Source organism: Accipiter gentilis, chromosome 18, assembly GCF_929443795.1.
Source record: "Accipiter gentilis chromosome 18, bAccGen1.1, whole genome shotgun sequence".
In the NCBI taxonomy this organism is placed as follows: Eukaryota; Metazoa; Chordata; class Aves; order Accipitriformes; family Accipitridae; genus Astur; species Astur gentilis.
In genome coordinates, this window is record NC_064897.1 from 25,029,375 (window position 1) to 25,043,121 (window position 13,747).

At 44.4% G+C, this 13,747-nt stretch overlaps 2 protein-coding genes across 4 annotated transcripts in view; one reads left to right on the plus strand and one right to left on the minus strand.

The window, feature by feature from the left end:
* Window positions 1–13,747, minus strand: part of SYN3 (synapsin III) — a 264,723-nt gene that overhangs the window by 93,176 nt on the left and 157,800 nt on the right. The window lies entirely within an intron of this gene.
* The window catches only part of TIMP3 (TIMP metallopeptidase inhibitor 3), a 39,486-nt gene continuing 26,781 nt past the window's right edge, over window positions 1,043–13,747 (plus strand). Inside the window, exon 1 of the mRNA XM_049822566.1 lies at window positions 1,043–1,432. Within this exon, the coding sequence (XP_049678523.1) occupies window positions 1,309–1,432 (124 nt within the window). The 5' untranslated portion in view covers window positions 1,043–1,308. The remainder of the gene's footprint in view (window positions 1,433–13,747) is intronic.

Genomic DNA, 13,747 nt, shown 5'->3' on the forward strand with positions numbered 1-13,747 from the left:
CCCCTTTGCAGGATAATAAGGCTGTCTGTATCTTGCAGCTGGCAATCTTCTTCCTTACAGTCCCAGCTCTTCTATAACATTTACATTTCTACAGCTGATAGAAATTTACGGTTCCAAAAGGGGATAAGGGAAAAACAAAACAAACAGGACTTTTCTATAAAATCCACTAAAGCTGCTCTGCTAAAATATACTTTGAGATTAAATGTTGGGAGTGCCGGGGTAGATAGGACACTGCTTTTTCTGGCTTGTTTTTTGCAGTTTATGACCCCTTTCTGACCGAAAGCCCTGAGAAGGGGAAGTGATGGGTGGTGGTGTGACAGGAGAAGGAGCATTTGAGCAGGATTAAAAAAAACGCAGGATGAAATCCTGGTTTACAGTTCAGCTAGGTCTTGCCCTTCTTTTCTTCCGTCCTCTTTCCACTGCCTATTGAAAAAGCAGCAACGCACTGCACACCTCTTGCGTTTTCTGAAAGCCCTTTCGAACGCTATTTCACCGCCTCCCGTTTAAAACCAGCTTGCAGACAGCCGAGACGCTTCCGAGGGAAACAGCCCGAGCTTTCCAAGCGAACAACAAACCCCGCGTCTGTTTTCCAGGTGCCTTTTCGCGCCCTGAGGTGCGGAGCGGGCCGGCTGAGGGGAAGGCAGGTCCTCATCGGGGTGGCCGGGGGTCGGGAGGGGGGGAAACTCCTCGGGGCCAGACCCGTCCGGGCACTGACGGCCACCGGACGGATAACTCGCCGATCCCTCGTAGGTACGACTAGTTTTTAAGAGTTTCAACCCGTCCCCGGCGGCGGGAAAGGGACGTAGGGCTGAGGGACGGGGACTTCTCCTCAGAGCGGCCGGCTACCTGCCTAACCGCCAACCGCCCGCCCGCGCGCCCGGCGCTCCCCGCACTATTCCGTATAAGGCGCTGAAGCCGCGGCCCCGCCCCCGGCCCGCTGGCCTCTCCCGCCGATGAGGTAATGCGGGGCTCCCATTGGTCGGGGGAGGCGGCGCCCCCGGAGCCCGAGAGGGCGCGATCGAGGCTATAACTCCGCGCACCGGCCCGCCGCGGCGCAGCGCAGCTCGCACCGCTCGGCATCCCCCCGCCGCTGGCAGCCGCGGACCCGCCGTGCCCTCAGGCTCGCACCGGCGAAGGCTGCGCTGCCGAGGCCAGCGAGAGAGACAGAGAGAGGGGCAGTGCGAGGAGGGAGGCAGGCAGGCAGTGGCGGAGCGCGGGCTGTTAGGAAGCGAGAATAAAAAAGCCCGGCGAACGGAACGGCGGCTGCCCTCCTGCTCCGCAGAAGTGAGGAGGCACTTCGGGGGCAACATGACGGCGTGGCTGAGCTTCCTCGTCGTGTTCCTCTGCAGCTGGAGCCTGCGGGACTTGGTGGTGGAGGCTTGCACTTGCGTCCCCATCCACCCGCAGGACGCTTTCTGCAACTCCGACATCGGTAAGTGCCGAGGGCGGGCGGCGCCTCCTCGTCCCTCAGCCGCCCCGGGGTGAGGCGGGCCCCGCCCGGGGGCTGCGGGGGCTCCCTGAGGTGAGGGGGAGCCGAGGCTCCTCGCCTGAGGAGGTGGCACCTGCCCCGCTGCTGCGAAGCCCGTGTGTCTAGAAAGTTCTGTGGGACCCTCGGGGGGGGGAGGGGGGCAGGAGCGAGGCTTCGTCCTGCAAGTCACCCAGTGAAAAGAGAGGTGTGGGGGGGTTAAACGGGTGAGGGGTGACCTGACCTTTCAAGGTAGGTTATGGCTCCGTAGCTGCTGCCTACGCCTGGGTTTAGTGAGAGGGGAGGCGTGTGGCGGCAGACCATCGCCCAGCCCTCCTGAGGGGCGGCGGGGAGTGAAGCAGCAGGTCCTGTCCCACAGCACTGGCGGCAGCCGCTCCGAGCGAGACTTCAAAGAAATCAGTAATTGTAAGAGCGGCTTGTTTCCTACAGCAGGACGAAAACACAACTGGAGGTGTGGGCGGCCAAAATTTCCTCCACAACCTGGTGACAAATAATAGGAGGCAGGATTAGGACGGGTTCTCTCAAGCCAGCAAACTGCCCGTGGGGGTTGGTGTTGGAAGGTGCGGCTCACGTAGGCTTGTGGTTCTGCGCCGGTAACTTCAGGAAGGGCCGGAGAAGCAGGTAACAAGTGCATTCAAGATGCAGGCTTTCTGCATGCTACGTTGCGATCTTTGCAGCTGCAGGAGGTATGCAAACGTTCACGCTTTTTGGAAAGTTGAAACGCTTTCATTGGATCCTGGCTGATGTTCTCTGTTACGAGCTTTAGCATCCCTAGGGGGCTTCACTACACTAACTTTAGATAGGGGACAAAGGGAACACCCGGAATCTCTGAGGAGGAGGTAACGGAGACTGTGGTCTCAAGTCCTTTGGTTTGTTTGTAGCCAAGGTTGATTAACCAAATACGGTTGCTGCTTGGTAAGTGTCCTGTGACAAAGTATATGAAATCATTTAGTGGTGTCCTTTGAGTTCATACTGGACACATGTCCACATAACAGTAAATACAGGCTGTCACTTAAGCAGTCGTGAGTGGACTGCATGAGTGAAGTCTACTTGCATCTCTGTAGGTTGTCTTAGTAGCACAGTGTAAAAGGTGCTGGGGCATTTTGCGCTGCTGGTACCCACACAGTACTGACTCCAAGCAGAGTCTGCAAAGAAATCCTTCTGGCAACTGCTCTGGAAGTCAAATAGAAAATAATTCTCACTGCAGCAGAACACCCATTGCTATGAACTCTGCCAGTGGCTCTTTCTAGTTAGCCAAGCTTACTGGCAAAAAAAACCCCAAACCTCTCTTGCCTTTAACTCTTCTAGAGGAACTGCAGTTATGCCTGGTTATTCGTGTCTAGTTTATATAGTATATCTGCTCATGAATGCCAACAAAAACATTACATGTTAAAAGTGCTGGGAAGGTTACAGTTTGCTTCAGTGATGATAGCCTGGAAAATATTTATAAAATAGTTTTCTACTGGGGAATTCTTCCAGGAAACTACTGTATTCAAAGTTCTGTTGCCATTTTCATAGTTTGGATCAAGTGTGCCACCTAGGTGGTAACTGCCAGGGAGATTGTACTTGCTGTGAAAGTGAGACTGGGAAACCATTTTTCCACAGCTAAAGCTGATGACAGCATGTGGCCTTCATTAGCTGCATTTTGGGAAAAGGTCTACTTTCTTGCTCTGATTAGGTCATGTTATACTAGATTAAGGGTAGTTTTCAGTTTAATTCAACTTCTTAAAGTGGTGTTGAATAAATTTTTGTTATGAATACACGCTGACAGTATGTTTTTGCTAGATGCATAAGTGACTAGGAGTATAGTAAGCTACAAAGTTTCATATAACAGCGCTCCTAAACTTCATGGCACAAAGTTTTTCTGTTTTCTGCTCTGATTTATGGTTGAGTTCAAAGTCATCTGCTTCATCTCTTCTTTCTCTCTTCTGGACTTTTCGTTACTTCTCACGCCTTGGCTTTGCTCTGAGACATAGTAATTCAAAAAGTTGTTTGGGGCTGTCATGCCTTCAGACATCACAGCAATGCAAAGGATGCAAAGCACAAGGGGAAAGAGCAACTCATTCTATCAGATTACTTAAATGCAAGTTTGGTTAAGACTTTGTGTGATGGGTTGAAGCAAAAGTAAATCCTTACATTTGCTAGAACTGTCTGGAAAATGTGATGTTTCTGTGGGCTGATTTTAGTAAATGCTGTCATGTTCTTCATGTGCTGAAAGGGCAAAAAGTGCACTAAAGCTTTCTGGCTCTGGAGGAGTTAATCATCTCCATGGAAACTGATGGCAGTGTACTAGTGCAGTGTTTAGACAGACTAAACTACACGCTGGGTTATAAAACACATTGTGGGGAAGAAAGGGACTTGGCAGCAAGTTTTTATTGCTCTTGAAACTCCTGACAAAATACCAGCTCAAAAGGGAGGAGTCAATGCAGTAAGAGCTGGAGCAAAAGAGCTTTTTAAAATAGCTCCTAAAACAATACCAGAAATGAACTAGCTAGGTGGCAGCCTAGGAGAGGCTTTTCATCTCTAGAAGCACTGAATTTTGAAGAAGGAGAAAACTTTTAATTTAGGAGTGTAATGCAAACCCTTACTGTTGGTCTTTCATGCCTAGCCAGTGAAGTCCCACTCTCCTCCTTTAATCTGATCTCACTAGACATTTAATTTTTGATCGTCCTGTGGCTCAGTTCTGATACAGCCTCCCAACTCTGCAGTCATTAGAAGGTTTTAATCTTTACAGAAACAGATGGTCAAATAAACCTATTGGAAAGGGAAGGATTTCAATATGTACATCTTTTGGAAGTGAAGGTTGTGGTCTTCTAAAGGAAGCTTGGACTCCATACACAACAATAATTTTTTTTAATTAAAAAAAAGAGCAGGGAGGGGTGGAAGAGGAACTAGTGCCAGACTGGTCACAAGGGGTCTTTTCACTCTGCCTGAGTGTTCCAGCATGATGAATGGAGCAAAAGTGAAGAGGTGTGTCTCATCTGGCCCTCCAAGTTCAATCAATAATAAAATTGTGGTTTTAACTCTTGGCTTTCTTTCTTTAACTAGATTGATAAGTGCCAGAATAGGCAGTGCAATAATGAGACCAACAGCAAGACAAACAGCAACTGCTATGACTTGCCATCTGAACTTTGCTTCCTCCACTCCCGCCCCCTTCCTACCACCCCTTCCAGATGTGAATATTTTTCTTTTGTTTGAATTAAGAGACCTTTTGAAAGAACAGACACCAGGCATGCTTTGTTCCATTGTGACAAAGCTGTGACATTTCCAGCTGGACATAGCTGACATGAAAAGGGCTTGTTTGTCCTTTTTTTGCAGGAGCAGCAGGAACTTTTGAGCTTGGCTGCTGAATGTTGCATTCACAGGTTTGGAAAAACACCTCCTGCTTGGCCCCCTCTGCCCCACCTCCCCTTCAAAAAAAAAAAAAAAAAAAAAAGAGAAAAATATGTGAAATTGCAGTCTGGATTTTGACAAACCTGTCTGCAAGTGATAAAGAAAGTACTTTGTCCACTCCACACCTATCTCACTTTCATCTCATGCATATACTTCAGAAAAGAGCTATGGTACTACTTGTTGTCTCTCACCTAAGTTCAAAGGAGCTCAAAATAACATTCCTTTCTATAGTTTGTGTTGAGGGAAGAAATACCTGTTTCAGCAAGGATGCTGGTGGGTAGTGCCCCTCTGTGTTCTGAATAACCTCACTCTTGGTGAGTTGGAGTTGGCAAGCTTTGGGGAGGTGAAGGAAAGCTCTTAGAATCCCTCAGTACTAAAGAAGTCATTCATTTCTCCATCCTGCCGTACCCATAGCACGGAGTTCACAACACCTGCAGTGACTAGCCTCCTCTGAACTGAGAATGTGGTATGAGAAGAGCAAGAAACAGCAGAGGAGGAATTTGTTTGACCCAAAGTCTAAGCACCTAATTGAAAACCTGACAATTTTCTTTCTCTGATTTTCTTGAATTGATCATTCCACCTTCTCACTAATAAGCTAAAAGAGCAGATGAACTTGTTCATACATGAGATTTTGAACGCTCATTCTTTGCTTTGACATAAACTCTGTAGTAACGTCAAATGTGCTGTCTTAAGTAAGTCTGCCACATTAATTTAAAAGTTAACCAGTTTAATTATTATACCAATCTTTTGAGTTGAGGTGAATTTAAAACAATTTTTGGAGGTTACATGTCATGATAATGGTTGCAAAAGTGTTGTATCCACTTTGGAATCAGACTTTTGTTGAGGAAGTAAGGATGTGGTTTCGTTTTTAGACTGGACTTCCTTTGAGGCATTTTTGAAGCAGGAAACCTGAGAAGTGTCCCATAAAGCTTTAAAACAAAACAAAATAACCCCCCCTGTGAATTCCATTTTACATTGGAAGACATTGAGGAGATTTGTTTAACTTTTACGGAATTCCAATGTCCATGGTAAACACTGTGGTGAAAGAGGGTAATCCTTGTGCCTGGTTGTGTCTTCTGGCAGAAAGATGGCCATTCTAAACTGAATTGTCCTATTTAATAGAAGTGGAAATAGAAGTTGCTTATTTGTTGTTTTTTGTTGGTTATTTGCAATTAAAGTCCATAGCAGAGTAGAGAGATCACCTTGTGGGATCTGAAGTTTGTCACTTCTCCAAATGTATGTATTAAAAAAAAATGTGGTGGAAATTACTGTTTGGAAGATGTAGTGCAGAATGTTATATAAGGCTCCTTTGGTATCTTGTTACTATTACATGTGCTTACTCCATATTTCCTGCAGGAAGTAACTCCAGCAAGACCTCTGAGCCAGTGGAGAGCCAGATGTTCTAACCTTGAGCCTTAGAGCTCCTTGCTTTATGTAGACATTTCTTTCATTCTTATTTTCACTGATTTCCCACCTGTTCTTGAGAACTCTCCACCTGCCAACTGCTCCTCTAATGTTTCTGGGAAGAAATGGGCTGGTGGGAACATAGTTATGTACAGCCATGTGCAGTACTAGCTTTTTTTTAGTTTAGTTTAGCAAGTTTTCATCTGGGGTTGGGAATGGCCTGCTTTGTTTATGTCTGTTTTTCAGGCTGAGCAGATTTGATTGACCGTAGGAGAAGTGGCACAAGGTGACACATTCAGTCTTAGCTCCATCAGTGGACTTCACATTTTCCAAGACACTAAATACAGTTAGTCCTACCCTTTCAGAGTCTTTTAGATATGGCAGCTGGGTTGGCATCTGATGAAATGGATCTCTGTACTCATGCATAATCCCACTGACAGTCATGGTGGGTGGGACCAAGAATCTTCAGTAGGAGCCCTCAGTGAGTCACCTTAGCCTTAATTGTATGTTAAAGCTATTAAGACAAAAACTTAGTTTTTCAATGCAACAGTGTTGTCTGAGGTCATATTTCTTTTTCCTCACAGCTCCAATACCATGTGGTGCTCTTATGTAGCCCAGCCAAGCATGCATCACTGAAGAAAGGAGCCCATTTGGTCCGGGCAGGAGGTCTTGTCATTAAATGAAACTTCCACTGGGTGCTCTCTGGAAGTTCGTAAGAGCTAGTAAACCTGAGAGGACAGCTTGGTTTGAGTTAGCAGGCAAGGCCAGGCATGCTGTGCTTGCCAGCTCTGAAGCAGACTAAGCTGAGGGACTAATTTCAGTCCTAATAATGTCTGCAGTGCATGTCGTTGAGTTTCCTTTTAATTATGAGATTTATTTTTTTTTGGCTCATGAAGAAGACGCTTTTGGTCTGATGCACTGCTTATTGCTCCAGACTTTCAGGGCATGATTCTGTCTTTCACATGATGTTATAAATTGGAAGCAACTTAAATGATACTGGTGAAATGATAGTAGTGTAAAAGATAAGAGAGGAAAATTGGGCCTTCAAGTGCCAATTAGTTAAGCAAATGCAGAGTTCATTAAACTTAAAGGCTTACTGTGGCTCATCTAAACCTCTGAAGAACCTCTACATGTGACACTTGTAATTTTACTGGTATAACTTTATTGAATTGTTACTGGTCTTTAAGCTAACTACACCTTATGTAGACTTCTCTCTCTGAGACAAGGTTGATCAGAGCAGCTGACTACATTTGGAACTGTTGGAAGACTGTCTTAACTTTTCCTCAGCTTTGTGGCACTGAACGCTTCTTGCAAATAGCAGAGCTGAAGGTCAACCTCTTTGGTAACCCTCTGTGTCTAAGTGCTCGAGGCACAGAGGAGGGAGGCACGCTGCTGGGGCTTTATTAAAACTCAGAGCTCTTCCCCTAGAGCAGACACCTGAAAGAGCATGCCAAAAATATCAGTGCTTTGCCCACTGATGACTTTGCTACCAATGTTATTTGCCCACAGTGGGCTAGGCCCTTATTTAAAACAAGGGTTAAACTGGATTTGCTTTGGAATAACATGAGAAAAGAATGTTAACCTGTGAATTTCAAATTTCTGCTATTTGAAAGTATTAGGCTGGTGCTGGGCCTGAGGTAAGTGAGACCAAGGTGGGTTAAATGGATTTATACCCTCTTATACTAGATCTAAAATCTGGCCCGGTTATCAATATGGAAAGGAAATACTGGACCAGCCTCATAAGTTGTGTAAAGCAGGTGCAGTGCCACTGGTCTCAGCAGTATTTCACGATCTTGTATCAGAGTTGGATTTGACTTGATGTTTTCAGGTTTCTAATAGGAATGTTACAAACACTAGAGAGGTTAAAACTATTGTTAAAAAAAAAAAAAGTTAACCTTGTATTGTAATGTGAAGTAGTTCCCTTGAGTGACCAGAGTGAAGATTTAGTGCGTTAACTGACAGTGTCTAATAACATAAAAATGCGAGTAGTTTTACACAACCCTGATTATTTTATTTATTCAACATAGCTGCCAGCTAGAAAAGATTCTGGGAGTCTTCTGGAAACAAGATAGAAGTCTCTTGAGTTGCGTGCTGGTAAAATAAATGTTGACTATGAATAGTCCAAATTCCTGCTAGTGTTTATATAAGACCTTTCCAAAGGGCAATTTCAGCCCTTAGAAACAGTATACGGACAATAAAACTCAAGTTAAACAGCAGCGAGATGCATATGCAAAAAATAGCATCAATTCTCATCAAATATCAGGTATGGTTTGCCTGAGACGTACAATCTCATTTTTATTTTAGGAAGAAAGGAGGTGATTTTGGGTGTCCCTCCTGGGATTGAAATGCGCCAGGAACCAGCAGAGAGCAGTGCTTGGGAAGAATGTCGGGGAGGCCATTGTCAGCTCGGGAATAAGGTCTTGGGTTGTGCTAGTGGGGAACTAGTGGTCTCTGTCAGTGGGCTCTGCTCTGAAAACTTGTTTGTTAGAGCTGGGGGAAGAGGATGATCACAGCAATAGGCTCAGTGGGAAACCTGTAATGGGAGAAGGTATTTAGGAGCTGTAGGAGTGTCAAAGGCCCTTCATAGTCTAGTCTTGGAGTACAAGATGGAGAGAAGGATTACTGGAGAAGGGAGGGATGCTGTGTAAAAGCATTGATGAAAAAGTAGATACAGGCTGGTCAAGCTAAGAAGAATCATAAGCTGTGACACATGATAGGTCACCCTAACTAAAATGATGTGGGGCATGCCCAAGGTGGATCTAATCCATACAGGAGAGTGAATGGGTACTGTGGCTTCAGGGAACACACAAATAGGAGAACCCACACAAAACAATCCGATGCTCTACTGACTAATCTTTAACAGCCTGTAGCATGTTCATTTCTGACTGGCAATCAAGGCTTATGCTTTGAAAAAACCTGCCTGGGTGGACTGGCCATGGACAGAGCAGATGCACTTTACTCTATCTGGACTCTAGCCAAGCTGTTGCCTTCCTCCATTCAGATGAATGCAAAGTTCCTTCAAATAGCCCTTCAAGAAGTGCAGGTTGCATGGGTGTGTGTGCAGGGCTTTTATTTTTGCCAGGTGAGTTGTAAGGAAAATACAGCTTAGCTGGAAAAAGATGCAGATTGCTCAACAGGAGAAGCACATGAAAGTAAGCCATATGTAACATATTGTCTAAAGGTACTTTTGACATACATGATATAGTAACCTGACCGACTGCAGTTAGGAGATAGAAGTAGAGCGTGCAAACACAGCCATCATTGTTCAACACATTTGTTATTGATTCTGGACAAAAATACACACTCTAATAAAAAAAAAAATCCACAATCTTCCTTAGTTACCCATGTGTTGTTAAAGTGTCAGAGCATTGTAATCCTGCTGGTTCTTAAGAACTTAGAACTAGTTTATTGGGGAGCTAAAGAAAGGTATGTGAAAAGGCCCAAGGATGAAAAAGAGACCCCTGTAGATTTTTCCCTTCTTAATTCCTTGACTTTGATATGAAAAGGCCCAGGTTTCTGCTGGCCTGCATGATCACTGGTATTTCAGCAAAGCACGTATAAATTGCACCAAATTTGTACAGTGCTTGCACAGATAGTAATGGCTACACCAGGTGCAACAGCATGAAGGTAACACATTATTACTTCTTGCTCCTTGGTGGTTCACACAAAAAAAAAAAAATAAAAAAAAAAATCCCACAACAGCACATAGGAAACAGGAGTATTTCTATTCCACAGGGCCATGTTCAAAATGACCCAAGCTCCTGCTGGCCTAGACTGAAGGACATGAATTTTAACTCCCTCATGCTGTACTGTAATTACACTATGGGGACTTCAACATCTGTTTCCTTTTCTCCATGTTTCCCTCAGTACTGGGTGTTACTGCAGTGCAGCCTGCAGGGAGGCCTGCTGGCATTATGTTAGTCTGTTAATTTTCTATAGAAGAGCACTGGAGCATTTGTTCAGACAACAAGTTCAATCTCTCATGCTCAGTGAATACATGAACAAGCAAAGATCTTACTCCTCTGACAGTTAATCAGCCCTCTCAAATTTCTTGGATCAGCTGTAAATAGGAAGCTCTTCCTCTAGTGAGCAGGTTTTGGTGTTGGTCTCCAAACAGTTAAAATATGAGGGAAAAAATGTGCTTGCTTGGACCAAGACAGGAAAACCACAGAATGGAAAACTTCCACTTGACTTTGAAAGACAGGAAATGGCTGGTGTTGGAAAGGCAACAGGTAGAGGAGGAGAGAGCCAGAGGATATCTGTAGAAAACCAGCTATTCCCCAGACACTTCTCTTTCAGCTCCATGTTCTTTTGGGGGAAGGAGTTCCAGGCTGGCCCCACTGTTCCAAGCCCTTTATACACTTTCCAAACACCCACCCCAGTTTCCTACTTCCTGCCTTTTTTGACACTGCTATAAATATCCCGCCTGGCTTTCGTAGGTCTAGAGAAATGCTCATTGCAGATTAAAGGGGATGGAGGTGACAGTATGAAACAGCCTTTAGACCAGCTCTTGCGAAGTGTGAGGTTGCTGGGTCCCCTGCTTTAAATTTCCCTGGGAAAATGGAGGGAGTACTTTAAGAGTGAAACAGTCTCCCTGTTTATCATACTCACCTCTGGACTAGGATGCATGGGCCTGTTTCTAAGTAAACAATTTCCTCCAATAAATAATATACTACATATGGTACAGAGCTAAAAGCTGAAAAATTTCTGGTATTTGGGAAAAGAGAGGGTGGGGAAGAGAGGTTTAAGAAGGAACAGGAGACACTAGTTGTGGGACCACACTGCATGGAAAAGTATAGTACTTGCAATAATGAATACCTTAAATGAATTGGTGAAGAGGATGGGTCCAAGAGGAAATAAAACAGCAAAGTGACCCCTGGGGCACTTAAGTAGCCATCATGTACAGTACTTCAATAGCCACAAAATACAGGGCCCTCCCTTAGCATCCTGCAGGGCAAAAATCACAAACCCAGAGAAGCGTGGGAAGACAAGAGCAGCAGTTCCTGTGCAAGAGCCTCAGTATTGCAAAGGATTGTGCTGGGGCTAAGGGCAGGATGAGTTCTTAAACCCTTTGTTTCACTTCTCTAAATCTGAAGAGCAGCACCTGTCCCTTTTTTCTTTTTTTTTTCTTTTTTTTTTTCTTTTCTCTTTTTTCCCAAGGGGGTGGGGATTAAGGATTTAGTTGGTTATTTCCTTAGAGGATCAAGATAAAAAGGAGACTTCAATAAGTCTGTTTCCATCTTCTCTACAGACAGTATATTTTCAATAGAATTAAGCAGCTGTCCTGCTTTTCCCCCACTGTGTAACAGTTTGCAGCTTTACAGAGAAGCACAGAAATAGAGGATTCCACAATATCAGACAGAACTCCTAGGTGGTACTTTAAGAGACCTCAAATTATCACAGGAAGGTTTTAATGGAATATTATCCATTTGGAGAGAAGCTCAACTAGACCTGCTGGCAAATAGCCAATGACCCATATCAGTATGTTGCCTTTACACCTTTACTTTGGAACAGGCACCCTGCAGCAGAACCTGTGATCATGAGTCATATGCATCATCCAGTTCTGATGAAGTTGTGAAGCTGATAAAATATACCTCCCAGAAGCCTGATGTGGGATAGTCTGACTTTCCCATACCCCCCCTTCTGTGGCTGTCATCCTAATTCCTTGTAGTTAAGAGACTGATTCAAATCCTGCAGTTTTAAGTTCCTTCCAAAACTCTTTAGAGGCATTTGTTATTTTAACTCTGGAGTCTATTTTTGTTATCAGTATGAATGTCTAATCTACCTCCTGCATGCATTCTAAATTGCAGCTATCTCTTGAGCTTCCCACTGTGTTTGCTCTTTTTCTGTTTGACTGGGAGGCCAACAGGGTGGGAATCATATTTACTCATATTTTGTTCTGAGGATTCCCCTGATGCCAAATAATTACAGGACTAGAAAGCTAGGACTAATAAATCCTTGTGTTACAGAGCCCTGCATCCCTCTGTGTTGTGTGATTTAGCAGGAGCCTGCTGGAGGAGCACTGCCAGCTTGATCCCAAGGAGCCTTGTCCTTTCCAACAAACTGACACTTTTGAAAAAAAACCAGCAAGCAAAGTGGGAAGCGGGTCCTTACTGGCCTTTATTCCAATGCCATGTTTAAATTGGTTGAAGAAATAGTGTAGATTGAATGAAGCAGGCAGCACCTGTGTATTTGGCTTGATGGGAAACAAAGCTTTCACTAGTACCGGAAAGTTTTCAAGCCAATAGGTTCCTTCCTGTCAGTGCAAGATCTCATGTTTGTTTCTGAACTCCCTTCTCTCATACCGATTTCCTCCAGTACTAATGGCTGTTGGAAGAGGTAGGGTAAAGGAAAGCACTGGGTCTTTCTTTCCCTCCTGTCTCAGAAACTGTTTTCCTGTTTCTCTTTTATGCAGTATGGCAGCTCGGGCCATTGACGTAAACTTTGTTCTTTGTGCCGTTCAAAGCTTCCCTCTTCTGAATTTGACAACATTTCCTACACGCATCCTGACGAGGCTGCCTTTTTGACAGAAGGGCAGGAGAGCGAACAGACGAGGATCCTAGGCAGATAGCTGTCTTGGCACACCTGGGGGTTCCTATCTTTGTGCAGACTCTATATTTGTTCATCAAGCCATCATACAGTCAGCACTTGGCAGGGTTCCTTCCAGCATATATTCCTCAATATATATGTGGACCAATAAGGAAAGATCAACTGAAGTTGTTACTGGAATATTATTGTGGTGGTGCTTTGAGGCAGCACCACAAGGTTACACTGTAGAAAAATATGGAAAAGGCAGTTTTTGTTCCAAAAAATACTCAGAGTCCTGAATGGGAGGGAAGGAATTCAGAGCAGTTTTCTAAGAGGAGCTGCTTAGCCCACTTGGACTTTCTTCACTGATGAAACTCATCAGAGCTCACAGCAGCCATCTTACCTTGGGCAATTAGAACTAAAATGCTGATGCATGTTGTTTCCCTCACTGAATTTTGGACTATATCTCTTTATTCTATTTTTTCCTGATGAGAACATCTCTGCTAGAGTTGCTGCCACAGTCGTATTGCCATAAACATACTGAAATTCAGTAATGTGGACAACCAGTGTACACTGGAATCAACAGAGCTATAATGGTTAAAATAAAATAAAAAAATCTTGTTTCTGTATTCCCAGAGTAATTTCCCTTGGCAAAGACCAAGCACTGAATGGAACTATACACTCACAAGCTAGCTACATGTTTGCCTGCCAATTTAATAGCAAGAGCAACCAGGATCTGTGTTCCTTTCACCCAGAAAAGCAAAACTATATTTTGGTGAGATTTCACTGTAATGATAGTGGTTTCACCCCCATTTTGGTTTTAGAATGTATTGGCAGCAAAGCTACAGCTGACAGGAGCAGGCAATGCCAGTCTTCTTTTCTGTAGAAGCAGTAATATTTCAAACTATTCAAGGTTTTATTTCTTCCCTGCCCTGT